Source organism: Strix uralensis, chromosome 11 (genome assembly GCF_047716275.1).
Source record: "Strix uralensis isolate ZFMK-TIS-50842 chromosome 11, bStrUra1, whole genome shotgun sequence".
In the NCBI taxonomy this organism is placed as follows: Eukaryota; Metazoa; Chordata; class Aves; order Strigiformes; family Strigidae; genus Strix; species Strix uralensis.
Genome location: NC_133982.1, coordinates 24,343,728 through 24,362,720, shown reverse-complemented (window position 1 = coordinate 24,362,720; position 18,993 = coordinate 24,343,728). Strand labels below are relative to the sequence as shown.

General features: G+C 35.0%; 1 protein-coding gene across 4 annotated transcripts in view; it reads left to right on the top strand.

The window, feature by feature from the left end:
- Positions 1-18,993, top strand: part of WDR72 (WD repeat domain 72) — a 394,822-nt gene that overhangs the window by 23,686 nt on the left and 352,143 nt on the right. For all 4 annotated transcript variants that reach the window (XM_074880505.1, XM_074880508.1, XM_074880506.1 and 1 more), the window contains 4 exons: positions 1,972-2,113; positions 2,593-2,838; positions 3,381-3,601; positions 4,806-5,001. In XM_074880505.1, the coding sequence (XP_074736606.1) occupies positions 1,972-2,113; positions 2,593-2,838; positions 3,381-3,601; positions 4,806-5,001 (805 nt within the window). The remainder of the gene's footprint in view (positions 1-1,971; positions 2,114-2,592; positions 2,839-3,380; positions 3,602-4,805; positions 5,002-18,993) is intronic.

Below are 18,993 nucleotides of genomic sequence, written 5' to 3'. Positions count from 1 at the left end.
AGTAGATGGCAGGGGGTTGTTTGGCAAAAATTGAACTGAAACAAATACAGCAGATATTTCTGTGTAGTTTTGGTTCTGGTTTTGTTGGTGTCTTATTCCTAATACTGTTTATGAAACAGTAATTGTTGGAAGACAATTTAATTCCTGCTTGCATTAGTTTGTGTATTTGCATGAGAGCTCAAGCAGCTCTTTAAACAGTTCTGAAGATATGCAAGGGAGACATGTTTTTATTTGTACCTGACTAGAAACACTGTCAAATATATACTTTTGTGAGGTTTTCTAGTGTTCTTTTTTCTTTCTGTTGACAGTTATAGGCTCTTAGAAAGCATTTTTGTTGCATACTCTTGCGAAGCCTGACAGATTTAATTTTCAGTTGAAAGGCAATAGCACAAGCCATTCAGCTTTTCCCCCAAATGCCGTAATCTAAAGTCAGATAGGATAACTGCTGAAGGATGCCAAAGGTTAGATGTCATGAGGGAAAAGAAGTAGCCAAAATGCATGGCTTAGCAAATAGTTACAGTGGTGGTGGTAAGCTCATATCTGCTTCCCCCAAACATATGCATTTTTAAAATAATATCACCTGCCCTTTTCTAATATTTCCGCTTTAATATTTACCCTACTTACCTTAACAATTTTTATTGCACATTTGTGAGACAAAACTGCCTGTGTGATCATCTGTTTTGACCTCCATTCTTAGATTATAAACTCAGCTGCATTATAGTAGAGTTGCTTATTGTGGAATTTACTCCCAAACTTCGATGTTGTAAATAAAATATCCAAGACACGGGCATGTTATTAAAATGTCTTAAAGGAGAGAACAGTCAAGCTGTGTCTACGCTATGTAAGTAAAGGTGATGTGTGGAACAAAACAGTTTGTGCTGATGACCTTTCATCCATGCTATCTACAGTACAGGGTGTGCTTTTGGGGTTTTTTGTGGGTTTTTTGTGTGCTCCTGCACACATCTCCCAGTTTATTTTCATGCAGAAAAAATCCTGATTTGGTGCTCCAAGACAGCTCCACCTCACAGACCTAAGCATTCACTTCCAAAGTACACGCCTGATGTAAACTCAAACATACTAATGTAGACATACCTGGACATTCCTAATTTTCTTGACTTTTTGAGAGTTCTGAGCAACTAGAAGCTTCCCCTTAGACACCCTTAGACATTAGTTTGATACTGGAGTATGAAGCTTATGTAACAACTAAGCATGATGATCTTGGCAAGTCACCAGTACGTTATCGCATAGTTTGGTTGTTACTGATGCAGTGATACAGAATTATCTGTGGTGTTATACCTACAGGCAAGGAAAACCTACAGACTTCTAGTCTTCATGGGAGAATAAAAGCATGGTGATTGTCTGAGATAAATATACTGTAATAAGTTTTAGCATTGACTACATGAAACTAGGTAGATGTCAGTAAGTCTATCAATGATATTATACCTCTGTAGTATCTAACTTTTTCCAGATGATTCAGTGATGGTGTTATAGACCATTGCCTATCTATGTAAAAGCATAATTTCACCTTTCATTATTTGTAGTAGTTTAAGCTGTCATGATTGAAGTTTTACTGAATTTGCTTTGATGTGAATATTATCAACGTTTCACTGCATTTTTTTTCAGCCTGATCTTGGTGGTTATGCTGCCATTTTTTCATATGCTGGTGGTACTATTGATAGATTCTCCATTTAGAGACAGTAAGCCTAGGGAGCCCTCCCATTCCACTTATTCATTTGGGGTGTGGGCTTATCCAAGGATATTGGCAAAGCAGAGATCATATTTGAGAAGCTTGCAGCAGGCAGAGTAGACCTGGTCTGAGCAGAACTTAGTGACAGGTGAGGGTTCAGCCATTATTTGTTTTATATTTCTACAGCTATTGATGTAAAAAAACCATTGAACTTGCAGTTAATTATTACATTATTTAATGAGCTCTTTCATATCAGAATATTGTTTTACTGTTGTTCTTGGCAGAGTTTTCCTTTTGTCATGGGCTTCATGAATGAAAGGAAGGAGCCTTTCTATAAGGTTCTTTTTTCTGGTGAAGCTTCGGGAAGGATCACTTTGTGGCATGTTCCTGATGTCCCTGTGTCAACTTTTGATGGTTCACCAAAAGGTTTGGCAATTTTGTGCCCTTGATACAGCCTTTTTAATTATGTCTTCAAGTCAATTTTCGTGAAAATATTTTCGTACTATAAAGTGATGCTCCTTCATTCATTGTGTGATGATTGCCCATAGGTAAAAGGAGCAAGACAGTAACAAAGATGAATGTCTAGAAAATCTTCATGGAACTGACCGTATAAATGTTCTATTTCCTTACCATCTGCCCATAAATGTCTCTACCAAATGTCAAGAAAATTTACTTAGTTGGCCCTACTTATGGGTGTTCATAGGGAAGTATAAAAGAAAGGACTTAGTGAGATGTGAGCTAATGTTGGGATGACAACTGCTGACTTTCCATCCCTAGGCTGCAGAAAGGATAAGTTAGAGGGAGTGCTGAAGAGATGAAAATGTATTTTTTGCTTTGTTTGGATTTTTATTTTGTTTTGAAAAAAAAAAAAAAAAAATCCCTGACTCTTTTCCCCCACCCTCTAGAGATCCCAATTACAGCAACGTGGACTCTTCAGGATAATTTTGATGAACACCATTCAATGTCAGAGGGCATTATTGATCATCTTTGTGCATCTAAAGATGGAATCAAAAGTGCAGTTGTCAGTTCCTCTGTATACATACCCAGTCTTGATAAACTCGTGTGTGGGTGTGAAAATGGGAAAATTTTTGTAACACTGGGTTTAAAAACTGCAAGAGCAAGACTTTTAGAAAACGTATCTTTGCTAAAAGGTAAGTTTTAAAAATTTTGTTCAAATTCATCTCAATCAAGCACAGAAGACTGTATGCTTCTGACATTCCCTCCAGTGATCCCTGCAAAAATTCTCTAAAAAATAAGGGCGATGGTCAGGAATTGAATGATGAAAATGGAAGATTATGATGTTATTTCTGCCTCTGTAGCTGGTCTATCAGATCACAGATTAGTTACTACCAAGGTACTTTGCACTGTTAGGAGTCCTAGAATGGCTGTGGGGATGGAGTCACCTGGAAGTGAGATATGTGGGATGTCATGATATGGGCAGTAGTCATCTTTCATTTTCTCTCTAAAAGATCATTCCACTGAAGGAATAGAATGGGTGCATCTCAGTAGATGAAGCTCAGAGTGCAGACCTTTGTCCTCCCTTTTTAGGAACATGTCCAAAATTCTTTGATCCCATGTAAAAGGATTGTTGTATTTAGTCTTTTGAATCTCCTGACTTTTAGCAAATGTGCTGTAAAATATGGAACCCCTATTCTTAAAGAACAAAAATAATTTATGTACCATCTTGTTTCAGATTATCTACCTTATAAGGTTCTGAACGGTCATAGTAGCAGAGTCACTTGTTTACTTTATCCACATGATAAATCAGTAAGATTTGATCCAAGCTGGCTGTTATCAGGGGGGCAGGATTCTGTTGTGATCTGCTGGGATATTTTTACTGGAAGCATCATACACCAATTTGATCTGCAGTCTGGTCCGGTGACAGAGCTCTTGCGATTTCCAGAAAACTACAGAGTAAGTAAAAGCATAATAAATGATGTCTGGGGAAAAAAAATTATATTCTATATACATGTATGTGTGTATATGTATATATATGAGAGAAAAAAGAAATCTGGCAATACTTCTATCCTGCAGCACTTTATCCTTAATTTACATTCTCTTAATTGTCTTGTTGGAAAGTTGCTTTTAATTTCAGGGGGTTGATTTCTTGTTAGTTTGTAACTTCAGTGATTCAGAAAAATGATCCTAAACATGTGACATATTAAATTGAAACTCTTAACGTTCTATTCACCATATATGCCTTTGTGTTTTATGAGATTAGAGTAATTTTAATATGTTTTTCTTTAGGTGAATTTTGAAGTAAAAATTTAAAAGATTACTTACTGTACTGAATGCTCTATGAAATTTTGTTGAACAAATTCAGTCCCTGTTGTATTGCATGGGGCTGGGATTTTATCTTTTTCCTCTTCGGAAGCCTCTAAAGACATATTTGAAACTTATGGTTGACTCAGAGTTCACTTACATGCCAATATTAAGTAGTCAAAAAGATGTTTTGCAGTGGCATAAATCCTTAATGCTTGTAAGGCTCCCTTTAGCCCTTTTCCTGGAAACTAGGTAGAATGTAATGCCTGTCTGGGTGGTGGTTCAGTTTTCTTTACAGGGCTGAATTTTTCCATACAGTGAATTCTTTCATGTGTCGCCAAAAATTCTTCCAGGAAGGGAAGGCTTTGCAGAATCAGATCCATACAGTGTGAAATGAAATTGTAACATACACAATTTTTTGTTAGAAATACATTGCCATTGGCTTTTGTGTCATAAGACCTGATGTAATTATATATCACACAAACAGCAGTTTGGTTTAAGATAATTTTTTTACTACTTTCTTTTCTAGGACAACTGCTGCTGTACATTTGGTTATATAATCACTACTTTGATAGGCTAAGTGTTGTGAATAAATAGTATTTAAATTACTCTGATTTTTCAGTTTTTAAAAAAATATAGATTGTACCTTTTCCTCTCAGGAGATCAGTTGTACAGCTAACCTGTTAAGTTGGAGATGTAGGCTGAAATAAAACATCATTTCCTAAACAAGTGTGTTCTGAGAAAGAAATTACTGGACAACTTTTATTTTTTTTATTTATTTTATTTAATATTATTTAAAATAATGTGGTATGACTGTGGTTTCAGTGTCAAAACCAAAGTTCTTCCTGTTTTGCAGTTAAAAGACCACAGCATAGTGTGCTGTGTGTGCAGTGATCACTCAGTAGCAATTCTACATCTTCAGAAGAGAGTATGTCTCTTACATGCCAGAAAGCATCTGTTTCCTGTGAAGAAAATAAAATTTGACCCTGTTGAAAATCTGCTAATTGTTGGATGTGAGGATGATTCAGTTTATATTTGGGAGATTGAAACAGGTAATAACACAGAGGGATTTTTTTTTTCCGCTTTCCTTAAGTTTTGTTTGTCTGTCATGTGATGTTATACAAACCTAATTTATAGAAGACCAAAGCAGAAATACTAACACATCGAATATTATTAATTAGAGAGTATAAATGTTTATATAAATAAGCAAGAAATAAAATGTTCATATAGTTGAAGGTACGTTGCTAATAAAATACGGTAGCTTAAGTCACATCCTGACAATCAGACGACTAGCTGATATTGCAGTGAATTGAGTAGGATATTTCTGGAAGCTATAAATAAAATCTAAGCTATTCTCTTTAGTTATCAAAAAGAATGAAATTTTCAGTCCTAACAATCCCAAGTTAGAGCATGAAGTTGTGCTTTCTTCAGCAAAATCATAATCTGAGAAACCTTTTGAGTTAATTAATAATCAGTTAATAGTGGAAGAAATTGCAAAGCTCCCAACTGTATAGTCAGGAAAACCAAAGCTGTTTCAGGTTAAACTGTGGGTTCCCAGATGATCTGAGAGTGTAATGCTGATTCACAAGTCTAATAAATGTAGTTATTTGAACCTGGACAGACAGAACTACTAAAAGCTGTAATGGTACTAGACGTTACAATACAGTGTTTTCATGGGATTCAGAGCTATGTGTCGTGGGAGGGAGGGAGTGCATAATGAGTCTAGAACCACTGAAAACGCACAGCATATTAATACTGCAGGAAAACACAGTTTTACTAATGTAACACTGAGATCACATTTTATTTTACAAGTTGTTACAACACACTGTCTAGGCTGTCAGCTTTGGGCAAAAAAAAGTCCCTTGTTTTAAAGTACAAAATATCTGCATTTAATGAAGGACTTGGCAAAATGATTACAGCATAAATTACAAGCCTGTTGTGTCAGTAAGCTATTTAATATCATTAAGCTGGCGTAGGAAATGCCTTCTGGTACTTACTTTTTTTTCTCAAATGTACTGAATTTCTGCTTTAAATAAAAAGGTTTAGAATAAAATTAAATTGAACTAACAATTATAGTTAGTTAAAACCTGTGGTTTTACACTGTGGTTTTCTTTTTGCGTACAGCAAATCAAAAAGATGAAGGGATTAGGAAGTTCTCATATTTTTGCATTGTATTTTGAGATTTAAAAATTCTTGTAATATTTTTGGTTTTAATTCTGTTTTTTGGTAAACAATATTCTTCTTGTGTGCATTCTGCTATTTATTTAGATGCATGATATTACACTTTTCAGTGCACTTTCTCCAGTCAGGAGGGGGCATGGGTTCTACCCTTCTGCTCAATCCTCTTTCTGAAGGGTTTGTGGAACAGTACTGTCTTGGGATCCTTCTTCCTGTCTTCTTGTTCCTCTAATCCCTTCATTTCATTAGTCTGTTAGCATATCTGCAAGACTGCAAGTTGTTACTTCCCTCTCCACTTTTCTCTTCCCTCTGAAAGGAAGAATGATTCCTCTCCAATGTGTTCTTCTCTGTTCCTAAAGGTATTACTAGATCTCATGGTTATTTCCCCCTGTAATGGCAGCATGCACTTTTTCTATGCAAATAGTATTTCTGTTAACACTAAAAGCTGTAAGCTATATCTGCCCCATACTTCAGAACAAAGTAAATAAAAGAGCAAAAATGAGAACTTTGATTCTTATCATTACCCAACTGCTTGTTTTGTAGCAATTGCCAGAAAGTGACTATTTCTAGTGGTAAAGTATTAAAGGTAGAATGGAAAGATATTGTACTAAATCTCTGTTGTAAGTAAGGGAGACTAGAGCAGGCATCTAAATTTTCAGCAATTATTAATACATGCACATGTTTTTATGGAGAAGTTTGTAAAGATGCTACCAGTCTCTAGCTGTTCTATCTACATCTTCATTGCTTTTTTAAAAGTAATGTTGAAAAGGGTTGAGAAATCTAGGTGGGGAAATCTTGTTATAGAATGTTTAGAATAGAATTATTTCACAGCTAAAAAGGATAATTCTCAAAAACATGTAACTGTAGGTAGGGTATTTCTGAACTACATATCAATTTGAGAGTTGAGACTTCCTTGAAGGTCGTTGTACCGAAATGTTAGTTGCCTACGAGCAGTTCTTGTAGAGTCATCTTTTAACCAAAGGATTAGTGTGCGTTGGAAACTCTGCAATAAAATTGAGCAAATTGTAATGAAGAACCACAGAATATTTTGTTTCCTTATAAATCAGTTAAATGATAGCTATGACAACAGATTTGAATCAGTTACTTTCTATGAATTTAATCACTTTGTTTAAAAAAAGAAATAGACAAGATATTAAAGCTCTAAAACACTGATGTTGAGCATGCAATGATTATTTTTCATACATATGCACTTGTTATGGATCCATCATAGTCTGTACTATTATATTTGTAGGATACAGTGTAACAGCTCCTCAGGTGCTCCTATGATGTGAATTAAGCTTAAAGCTCACAAGGTGGCAAGTCTTAATGTGTTTCTTGACAAGACATTGGATTCCAAAGGGACTCAGATCCCATATGTCAATGCAATACTTAACTCCCTTCTTTAATAAAACAGAACCAAACAGAAAAAAACCCAAACTCTTCAACCAACCAAACAAAAAACCCCAAACCTTAAACAAAAATAACTATGCTAATGATGTGAGAGAGAATATAATTTAATCGATTATAGAACAAAAAATTCATTTAAAAGTTGAATTATCAATAAAGCTTATTTCTAGCACTGTAGAGGCATCATGAAGAAATACACTAGTTCACATCAAGGCATACTTTTAGTACAACTCCTGTTGCACGCTAGTGTACACCATAATTGTTCTTGTGCACTAAGAAGGGGGGCTATGTTTTGTGCTTTCACACTTTTAAGATAAACATAATATCTTTATTTCCTTAGGTTTCAATTTTTCATGGTAAGTGTGTATTATGGTAAAAATTTTGAAGATTTAAGTATATCCCACATCTATAAAAAAATTGTGCAAGTTCCCAGCTTTTTACTTTTTCAACCTTTCGGTGGTATTATTACTTTATGGAATGTATACTATTAACTAGAAATAGTGCTAATGGGTCATAGGTAATGCAAACTTTTGGGGATAAGTAAATAATTAATAAATAATTCACTCTGTCACTTCTAACTTGAAACTTTTGGCTGTTGATTTAAAGTTATCTGTGTAGGCCTGGGAAAAGGTGGTTCTGTGTGTGGTGTTAGAGAAGGCCAGGTCTGCACTGTTCAGAACGTTATCTTGCAGGATTAAATAGTACTTAAGCAGTGTATGCCTTTGAATTAACTCCTGACAGTGGGGATACTTTTATCCTCACAGTGTAATGCTATGAGGTTCTTCCTTAGTTAAAAAAAAAAAAAAACAAAACAACAAAAAAACAAACAAACAAAAAAAAACCAAAAAACCAAACACAAAATACCCCCAAAAACCCCACAAAACCAAACCAAACAATCATTCAATAATTTCTTTTCTATATTTCTGGATAGTAAATATTGTGGAGTGAATTCAGTGCTGCTGAATTGTACTGTGTGTACTTAACAACATGGACAGTGACTTTGACTGATTAATTTTATGGAGATGCTAGGAAAAAACACGAATTGATGCACTCAACATTATAAGAACTAATAGTTTTTATACAGTGCCCAAGGCAGCCCAAAGTTAAGGGTCTGGAGACAGAATTACATCTCGGATGCAACTTTAGTACAGCTAGATAACTTCACACTAAATTATAGTGAATTATTTGTAAATCAGTGAAATTTAATAGCATAGGGCTGCAGTGGTACTGTAGAGACAAACATCAGAATATATTTTAACTCTCCTTCAGTTGTAAAAATGCTGCCTATTGATGCCACTGCTCATGAATATTACATATTCAGAAAGGGTGCAGATAGTTAAAAGTGTGTTTTTTAGTTGCTGTTTCTGTATCTTCTGCTACTAGTATTGAGCAAGAATGAGAGCTACAGTCACCACCTCTTAAGAAACAGCTGGAACACAAGAAAGGATGCAGTTATTTGCTACGTTAGTAATTAATTTTATTTTGTTCATGTTATGCATTGGTAACTAAAAGATGCCATCCAGGCTGGGAAAGCCTGCTAGGATATACTGTAGTTGGCTTAATGTTGAATTATGTCTGTATTGCAAGAGAAAACGAGAGGTCATGGCGTTGATCCTTGAAATTGGCCTGACCTAGATCAAGAGCTATGTAGATACTTCAGTGCCACTCAGGCAGACAAAGCATTGTTCAGATGTATGGGAGAGATGTATACAGCATCACAGACAAACCTCTGCAGAAACACAGCAGCCTTTCATGATGATTTTCATCTTTTGGCAAATGAACAGGCAGCCATACATCGTACCACTTGCCTATACAGTTACCTTGAACATGTTCCCTGACTCGGTTAAATAGGATAAAGTCTAAGTGGTAGCCTTGTACTTGAATTTTGTTATGGAAATGGACATAAAATAAAGTTTTTGTTGTTTCTATAGTCAAAAAGTGTTTATTTTTTTTGTCTGGCTATGTAGTTAGCTTCATGACTGAAGCTTTGCGTCGTTAAGTGAAAGTCAGTGGAAGACCTGATTCTGTGTCAGACTCGTATATCACTGCAGTTTAAAAAAAACTGAACGGTCTTACTGTACTAGAGTTAATGGATAACTGGGAAAACAGCCAGTCTGTTTATAATTTCAGGCTGTGGATTAAGGAATTTCCATGAATATTTAAATATTTACACTGTTGTAGAGTCAGCAATAATTCTGTTGAATTTGACAGGTGACTTTACAAAAGTTTAGGGGCATCACTACCTGTGACTGTCCTTCAGTTACACCAGTTTAGCTCCAAAACTGTCCTTCCACCAGGTAGTTAAGAGGATGATGTCATCTGATTTCCTATGACAGACCCTAATGCACTTTTTCAAAAAGCATTCTGAAGTTCTAAAAAAATTTAAGTTGTCTTTCAGCAGGCTTTCATAAAAGGTTTTTTATACTTTATGGGTTGGGAGAAACATTGTCACGCGGATTAAAATCTAAACCAGGACTACTTCGTGTACAGCTTGTTGTACCTGCTCTTAATGAGATTCCCATTGACCACGTAAAATAAGGTATCTTGGGCAAATTGTCTGAGTACAGACAATTTGTTGAAATATGTTAAATACCAAGAGTATAGTTGACTTATTTGCCTTATGTAATTTGAGACTTCTATCTATACTTAAGACCTCTACCTATGAGCTAGTAGTTCACTTGGTTTTTGTAATGAACAGGAGGAAGTAGGAATAAGTAAAAGTCTGTATGTTCTCCCCACTGAATACAAAGGGAATCTAAAGAAGGTGTGGAGGGAAGCAAAGCTAATTGCGTGCTGCTGTTGCAGGTCTAGAATAAGATAAATTAGATCCCATCCTTTTAATCCTTTGGTTTACAGAACAAAGTAAAATTATTCTATTCTAAGCTTAAATGTTGTTATTGCACATGCATGTGAGTAGTGATATAGAAAATACAGAAGCCATGAACTAATATCTGTATAGTTTAATGTATTTTGCCTAAATTTTAACATATGGATACAGAAACTTTCCATTGCAGTGGAATATCTTTCCATGACAATAAATATTGATCTAATAATACATTTGGAATATTAATATAGTATGTGTACAGGATATGTTCCAAACTTATGTGTGCTAGAAGAAAAATATTAAAATCAATAACAAATTTTATTCTAATTAAAATGCAGAATATTTCTTCCAATAGTCACCACTTGCAATCCACTTCAATAAGGAAATTAGCCGTTATCTATATTACTTTTACATTTTCCTAAGCAGTTGGTATCTTTGCTTCTTTTAAAAAGGTAAATATCAATATGATAAGATGTAGTAATAAAAGGATCAGTATTTTTTTCCTTGCTGTATACAGCATATGGCAGCATGTCTACTGAGCCACATTTCTATCTAATACGTATTGATAGTGAGGAAATAATGGGTAGACTTTAAAGAGCAATTTTCCATGCTCAGAGGTAGATTTAGTCTCTCAATTAGTACTAGCTTAATATGAATTTATTCCTTGAAGCTAGTCATGCTTACAGAATGAATCATCTACTAATTTATTGTTATTTCCTTTTGCCTTGCAAGTCTTGTTCTGTTTTATTGTTTTACAGCATGCTTAGTGTAAGCTTAAAAATAGAAGAATATCACTTAATAAAACTTTTTGTATCATAATGCACACTTAACTTTACACAGGCTACATTGTATTTTTCATTCTTACCCAGGGAATATAAAATTTTGAGAACTTTCTTACATGATGCTAGCCCCAACATAGAGAAAATTTGAAACATATGCCTAAAGAGTATTTCTGCTGAGGTCAGATCTCCTGTACAGTCAAAATTAAGTGCATGCTTACAATCCTTACTAGAAAAGGTCAAAATCATCAATAAATAATAGAGTAGATTTGTGTAGTTACTCATGTTTTTGAAGGTTGCGTCTAGTTAAGTCATTCAGATGACAGATGAAATAGTTTGAATAGAGAGTGTGTAAGATATTCAGGCAAAAGAACTGAGATGTGTTGGAACATTACTGCACTTCAGTTTAAGACATGATGGCTTAATCGTTTTACAGACTTCTTACCTGAATACACTGGGGATTGTCTTATTGCATTGTTATCTATGACACTCTGACTACTCGGGAATCTTGCGTTTTACATACAAAGGGACAAGTATATTTTATACACAAAACCTAATTTATTAATTTTATAAAAGCATTGAATAATCTGAAAGATGATCCAGTCCTTCAGGGACAAGAAACTCCATTAATTTTTCTGATTAAAATATCTAACACATTTTCACAAAACAGTTCATATAAATTATTCATATATAATTTTCAAATTCAATGCAGTTTTTTCCGCACATTATACTTACTATCTGTACAAGACCTGTGGTGATCATAATGATTTTTAGTACTTAATCTGTGTTTCTATTAATGGCAGTGCTGATTTTACTGTATCTGCTTGAGATGTGTGCTGCTGGTAAATATAATGCATAAGGTGATATTTAATTATAAATGTTATAATAAGTTTTTTATTAAGTAAAGGACCTGCTTGACATACGTTTTCTTTTTTTGATGACTATCCTCATCTCTGAATTGTTTATGGATCTTTATCTTTTACTTGTTAGTATTCTGTACTATTTAATCACATACAGGACATTTAAATTAATAAAAAATAAATGACATGGCTAAAGTTTTCTACGTAAAATTGAACTGCTATAGATGACAATAAAGAGAAAAACAGAATATTAAAGTAAGATCTTATAACTTTAACTACATTTAGAAGATATGTATTTGAAGGAAAGTTTGTGAAGCTTTGAAAAGCTCAGAGATGTTAAGGTTAAGACAATTTGTGCAAATCTAATTGCACTGATTAGATTTGTGCAATTCTGCATTTAGTTTTCATCTACCTTTGTAATCTTGAGGACAATTACTAAATAAATATCTGTATAGTATTTTGGTTTATCCACACTACTTAATGTGTATTGCTTGACCTATTTGAATCCTGTTCTGAATATAATACTTTTTTTAATGTTTTGCCATGTTGGTTATCACAGTATCTGAGTGCTTAGTAACAATACTTCTGCCATTTTCCTGTCAAGTGCAGAGGCATTACAACTCTTTTGGCTTCTAACTTTTGCATCTAAGCAAAGCAGGAATCCTCAAAATGACAGTGCTTTCTATGCAGTTATTCTTAGACTGCTCTAAGTGTTATGTGATTTTAAAAAACATGTTTTAATGTATACAATGCATCAGGCTTGCATAAAAGTGCCTGCTGCCTCAATTCAGAGATTTTCTTTGCTATTACTACCTGTCTTGGCAAGACTAGCATTATGTTGATACTGACACATAATTTTCTACATGCATATCTTGGTTTTTTTAATAGAGGTAAGTGAAAGACTATCACTTCCATTCACCGTAGTAAGATTGACTCTATGTCGTCATATGGGATGGATCCTGTGTAGACCTCTCTTGCTTGAGCAAACAGAAAAGGTAATAGTGCTTCAGTTAAAATTTTCACTATGGTGGGAACAAGACATCAGCATTGACAGTGTGTTTCACAGAAGTCTAATGTTCAGCTTTGAGTCCATACTTCAGGGTGTGAAGATTTTATGAAACACATATAAGTTGCATGACTTTAATATGAATGATAAATGGTTTGAAACAGTTTTGCTGAGAAACAAAAAAAAAAAATCCCACCACCTTAAGGTAGCTGTCAAGCATAGAAAATTTTAGCTCAAGCATTTAAAAAGTACATAGGTATCAGTGAATTAAAACAGGCTTTCAATGACATTGGCAGCCATCTTAAAATATGCAGTGTCTAACATTAGTCAAATTCATGTGTGATCACTTCTACAACAACAACAAAAAAAAACTTTACAAAAAAAGACACAAGAATTCAGAAATACACTGAAAATATTTCTTGCAATGTTAATGCATCTTCTGTTTCAGAAGCATCCTGGCTGTGGAGAAAATGAAATTACTCCTCATATACCAGTGTTACACATCAAACCTTTGATCATACTGATGGTCAAACATGCTGGAACATTTTCAAACACTTTAAAGATAATTTGTACGTAGTTATATATGCTCCAATGCTTTTACAATTGGTACCAACAATAAGTAGTCTTCTAAACCTCTGGTGAACCCTGTGCAAGTATCACGTGTGGGGTTTTGTTTGTTTTCGTTGGTTTGTCGTTTTTTAAGTAGACCCTCAGTATTTCTGACAACTTTTCTAAACAGTTTAATCACTAATTTCTTTCTGAGATGAGAAAACTAAAGCTTGGGTTTCATCAGGTGGCTGTGAGGAAATTAGTATAGTTTTAATGAAACTCTTAGAACTGTATCAAAGTAAACTCGGCCATTAATTTACTATACGTTTATGCCTAGGTAATTGTAGAAGCAATAATAAGTACACTGCCGTGACCCTTTTGTCCTTGCAAAATCTAGTGATTTACAGTCTTATATCTTTTTCATTTTCCCTTTCTTTCCATCTTTCTTTTTCTTTTCAGGTCATTGGTCAGAATTAGATTTGAGTGGATGAATGTTGTCTAGCTGATAAATCCTGTGGTTGTGTTTCATATGCTGGAGACTGTGGTGTAGCTAGGGTCAAAGTCATAGCGATCACTACCTTTTTCTTTTTTTTCAATGAACTCTGCATAGGCTAGAGGTCTGGGCTGATGCAAAACTCAGTTTTAGAGTCCTTGGTAACTACATCTGGTAAGTCTTTTGTGCAACACACTACATGCACGCTTCTTGCATATTTTTACATGCTTGGGAGCAAAAAAGCCTCATAATACTAAGTTCCATGAAGTCTATTAATTCACTTTCTCCTGGCTAACAAAGTTTGCCTGTAGGGTCCTATGCCCCTGATCAGAAAACTGAGTCATTTATATATTTGCAGGAGTAAGATGCAGTAACTGTGAAATGGTTTTGTTAGGAAGGGGCACCAGGTTGATCTCTATGTAGTTCATGTGAGTAGGGCAATGAGCTTCATCTTTAACTGATGATAAACCATAAATCTTCAAAAGTGCCAAATGGCCAAATTGTGGTGTCACTTGAGAGAAATGCCTATAGAGTTGTGTTAGTGAACTCTTGTTAGACATTTGGATAGTGAAATTAAACTTTTGATAACATCGCGATAATTTGTGTGAATGAAAGCACTCCAGTGTTAGAAGGCTTTTGGAGAGAGGAAGACATGTTATATAACAAATTGTTTAATTTATTTTTGTGGTTTTTTCCAGGATACTCTGAAGTTTGAGTAAAATTTCTGTTGTTTCAGTCTAATGCTATGCTTTAAAAAAAGTTGTGGCATTTAATCAGTCTTGTACACGCACTCACAAATTCTACACATACTCAATTCACACCCGCACAATATCTTTGCTTTCCTTCACTTTAGAATTACGCAATATAATATTGGTAAGCAATTTGTTTAAATAACAGATTTATCTTAAGTCAGGTACATCTGTGAATGCACCCAGAATAAGGGCCCTAAAGTCTGCTTGGTTATACAAAACCCACATTTGTGCATACTTTTTCTGATAGTAGGACAAATAGGTCTTGTTTGATAATACGGATAGTGATTTCCCAAAGAGTTATGGTGCACCTAATTTCATCTTCCTGTGGAAAACTATAAAGAATAGCTCTTAGAAAACTATGGCTCAAATATTAAGAACCCTGTTGCATTTCTAGGAGTAGTAAATTAAAGACTGTGAAAGGCTTGTATCTCCCCTGACGGGAGCTTTTCGTATTTGGAAAAAGCCTCTAGTGATTTAGCTCTTCTGTTCTTAGGTCATGGTCTGACCTTCAACGTTAACAGTCAGGGCAGACACTACATGGCTTGAGATCTTCTTGATTTCTCTCCCCCCTACACCTTGATGCTTAAGAGGCATCCTTAGAGGAAGGGAGAACCTGCAGGGAGTGAGTTAACCCAGCTGTGCACTATTGAACTGAGGTGAGATGACTTATTAGGCCAAGAGTACTGTAACATTAAACAATTAACACAATGCAACATTAAACAATTTCTCGGTTAAACGATGTTTCTCTAACAAAGCAGCTCTGGAAAGAAATTCAAGGTATGTTAAAGGTAGCATATATGATACAAATGATCTGCAATAAGATGGAAGGTTGCCATTTTACTGTAGTTTCTCTGTCATTTAAATCCCTTTCTAAAAAGACATAAAGGATGAGGAAACATTGGTTAGCATATTTTGAAAATGTGAATGATTCAACATAAGTCATAAGCATTTTTTATGAATGCTTTGTGGAAGTTTAGTGTTAGGGATTTTCTTTGCTTGTTTTAATTTGTCAGCCTTAAGTTAACACTTAATATTTTGCCTTTTTATGACGTCTTATATTTTGTACACGTAAGCCTCAGGTCAGTGTGTAGCTGCACTTGAATATTTCATAGTTAGCTAAATTTGAGTCATTGTTCAGTAACTACTTATTGATGTAGAATAATAAAAGGTACCGGAGCTTGGAAAAGTGTGTCTCAGGAAAAAAAAGCCATGTCATCTTTTGTCCAATCTGCAGAATCTAAGGACACGCTCTTTTATGCTGAGAATAGTCAGGTATGTTTATATTTATATGTATACATACACACACTTTTATGTACTGTATGTATACAGGGTGGAATATGTATGGAATTTAGCTGTACGTGTCTGTTTAGAAGGATGTGTTTCTTACAGCTGATAGTTGATCTTCATTATTATTTTATTATTAATAACAAAGTAAGATTATATATAATTTTTTTAAAAACCCAAACTAACAGTGCAAATGAGAACTGATTGACATTGTCAGTGCAGTCAGACAGAAGAGTTCTACCTGGGAGGGTTTTCATTCCAGGCATAAAGGGACAGATTCTCGTCCTCATTCCATGTTTCAGATGGTAATAAAGAGATAGACAGAAACTGCTCACATCTCTTCCGAGTTCAGAGCTGGCCACTTCTTCCGTTCAGCCCAGTGTAGCCCATTTACTGTATCTCAGCAATTCCTGTTACAGGACTATTATCCTTTGCTGTTTAGAATAGGTTATATGGAGTCAGAGGGAGAACAAGGGGACTTCTAATGTCCTTTTGGGGTGTTGTGTCTGTGACAGAAATCCCGAGATGAGGACTGGCTGCATTGGAGAACTGCTGCTTTTACCTACACATGTAAACCTGCATTGTATATGATATTCTAGTAGTTTTCTTTGTATTGATCTTCATTGCTTTCTTTAGCTGAAGGATATTCTGACAATAGTTTGCTAATGCTTTTCTGAAAATGTATATTCTGAAGAATGCCAGTCATGTACAGCAGTTATCTTCCAGAAATCTTCCAAATGCAAAAATCAGTGTGTCTGCTAAGACACTCTACATACTCCTGTGTACAGTGCTGTAGTCACAGGGCATCACCATTGTTAAATCTACTCCTATATGTAAAATATCCTTTTAAAGATTATTAGATTTTAATAGACGGAGCTTCATTTGATCTAGTCCATTTCTATTTGCTAGATTGCATTTACTTTTGTCTTGATATTGGTTGGAAATACATATGCTTCCTTAATGCAATGTTTGTTCCATCTGGTTTGATACTAGAGTGGTGGCACTAGCAGTTAGCAGAAATTTTACTAGCAAAGTGTTTGACCACTGTCTCAGAACACGATCGTAGACTTGTAAAATTCAGGCATCTTCTAATGAGGAACATAAAATTTCTGTTTGCCTGACTCTACCAACATAGGAGAAAGTGGGTAGAAGTTTCTTTTCAGATGAAATAGGTATTTGCAGAAAGGAAGATATTGACAGAAAATAAACCGACTAATATTACAGATGATACTTGTTCTGAAAAGTGAGTTTTTTGTTTTGGCTACTAGTGTAAAGAAAAGGATTGTTCTTGACTGTATGCTCTTTTGAAATAAAAGAAACTCTGAAACCATTTTTCATTCACAGAACACTGTTATGCTGTAAGATTCAGCTGAGTTACTAGGTCACAGCAGCACTGCGATATTGAAGATTTTTCAATACTTTAGCTGTGACAGCAAACAGAAAGCGTTGGAGCCTGATGATATGACAGGTCATGTGATGTCAGTGAATACCTTGTCTTCAGGCAGGATAATATGTGTGACTTCTCCAGTAAAAATGCATCATTCGGTAAGAGCAGAACCTGAAGAACTGTGTGGGCAGTGCTAACATCAAGAGACACAATTTGTAGTACTTGGTCCAGAAGAAGAATAAGATGTTGTAACAGTCTCTAGCCAGTCACATCTGGTGGTCTAGAGCTGCCCAGGAGAGTGAAATACTCCACTCTTGTCTGTTCCTGAGACTTGGTTGCCATGGTCACAGCTTTAGAGAGATATAAAGACTTCATTTTCTTGTATTTTGTATGTATAGTAGGGGGTCATAGCCATGGTGTTGCTGCTATGTAGAAAATCCTATCTTTTCCCTTTCATCCATTGTTGTTTTATGATCCCCAGTCAAAAGATTTTGGGCTCATTTGTGTGTAAAATGCTTCAGGTTTGAGAGTTCTCTTTTTTTTTTCTATTCTCTTTCCTGTACTCTCATGTACAGGCATATCTCTTCTTAATATTTTTATTTTCCTTTAAAATTGGAGACAACATATTCCTAAGAAATAACTGTTTCTGGAACAATAACCACCCTACCCCAGTATTCTGTCTGTAGTATTCAGAATGTCTTTTTCACAAGTACAGGTTTCTTGATCTTTCTGCCCCCTTTCCCCCTTCCCTGTTTGTTTCTCTTAAAGATATATTCAGGAATCACAGAATACAGATCTCTTCCTTTATTTTGTCTCTGCCACCTACTTGCTCTGCAAATGAGTATTTTGGGCTCTTCAGAAGTGTAAAGTACACCGGATGAAATAAATATTTTGTAATACTTTCATGATTCCCCACCCCCTTTCATTGCACTCATTTTCCTTTCACTTAGTGCCCTTTTATCACAGCTACAGATGTACATGCAAATCTGTACATATACACACACAGAGATCCATGAGTAAGTAGTATACGCAAGCAAGCATGGGTTTTTTAAGAAAGGAACCACCTTCTAGAAGGTGCTACTTGTAATGGCTTTGAGATAGCTGTTGTGAATGGTATATAAATGATTTAAAGATGGAACTCTAAGTTTTTGATACTTCATGATATCATAGCCTTCTATCAGTAAGAAACTAAACTAGTTGTCGAGGACATTGTTTTCTATTCAATGTTCCTGTCTATAAATGTGCTTAAAAAAAATTATAAAACTTGTAACTCCTCTACATGAGAGGCTGAGTTGTATTTTTTTGCCTAGTATAAGCTTAGAAGGGATTTTTTTTTGGTTGATAAGTTAATTTTCTCCAAAGTACGCATATAAAATTGTGTACTTGGTATGGCATGGTACTGACACTTAGAGTTTGCTAGGTAGCAGAAGTGTTCAGTAACCCAACAACCTGTTCAGTTGTTTCTCAGTTTGCATCCATAAGTCCGTAATACGTGGAAGCACATCTGTCAGCAGTTGAAAATAAG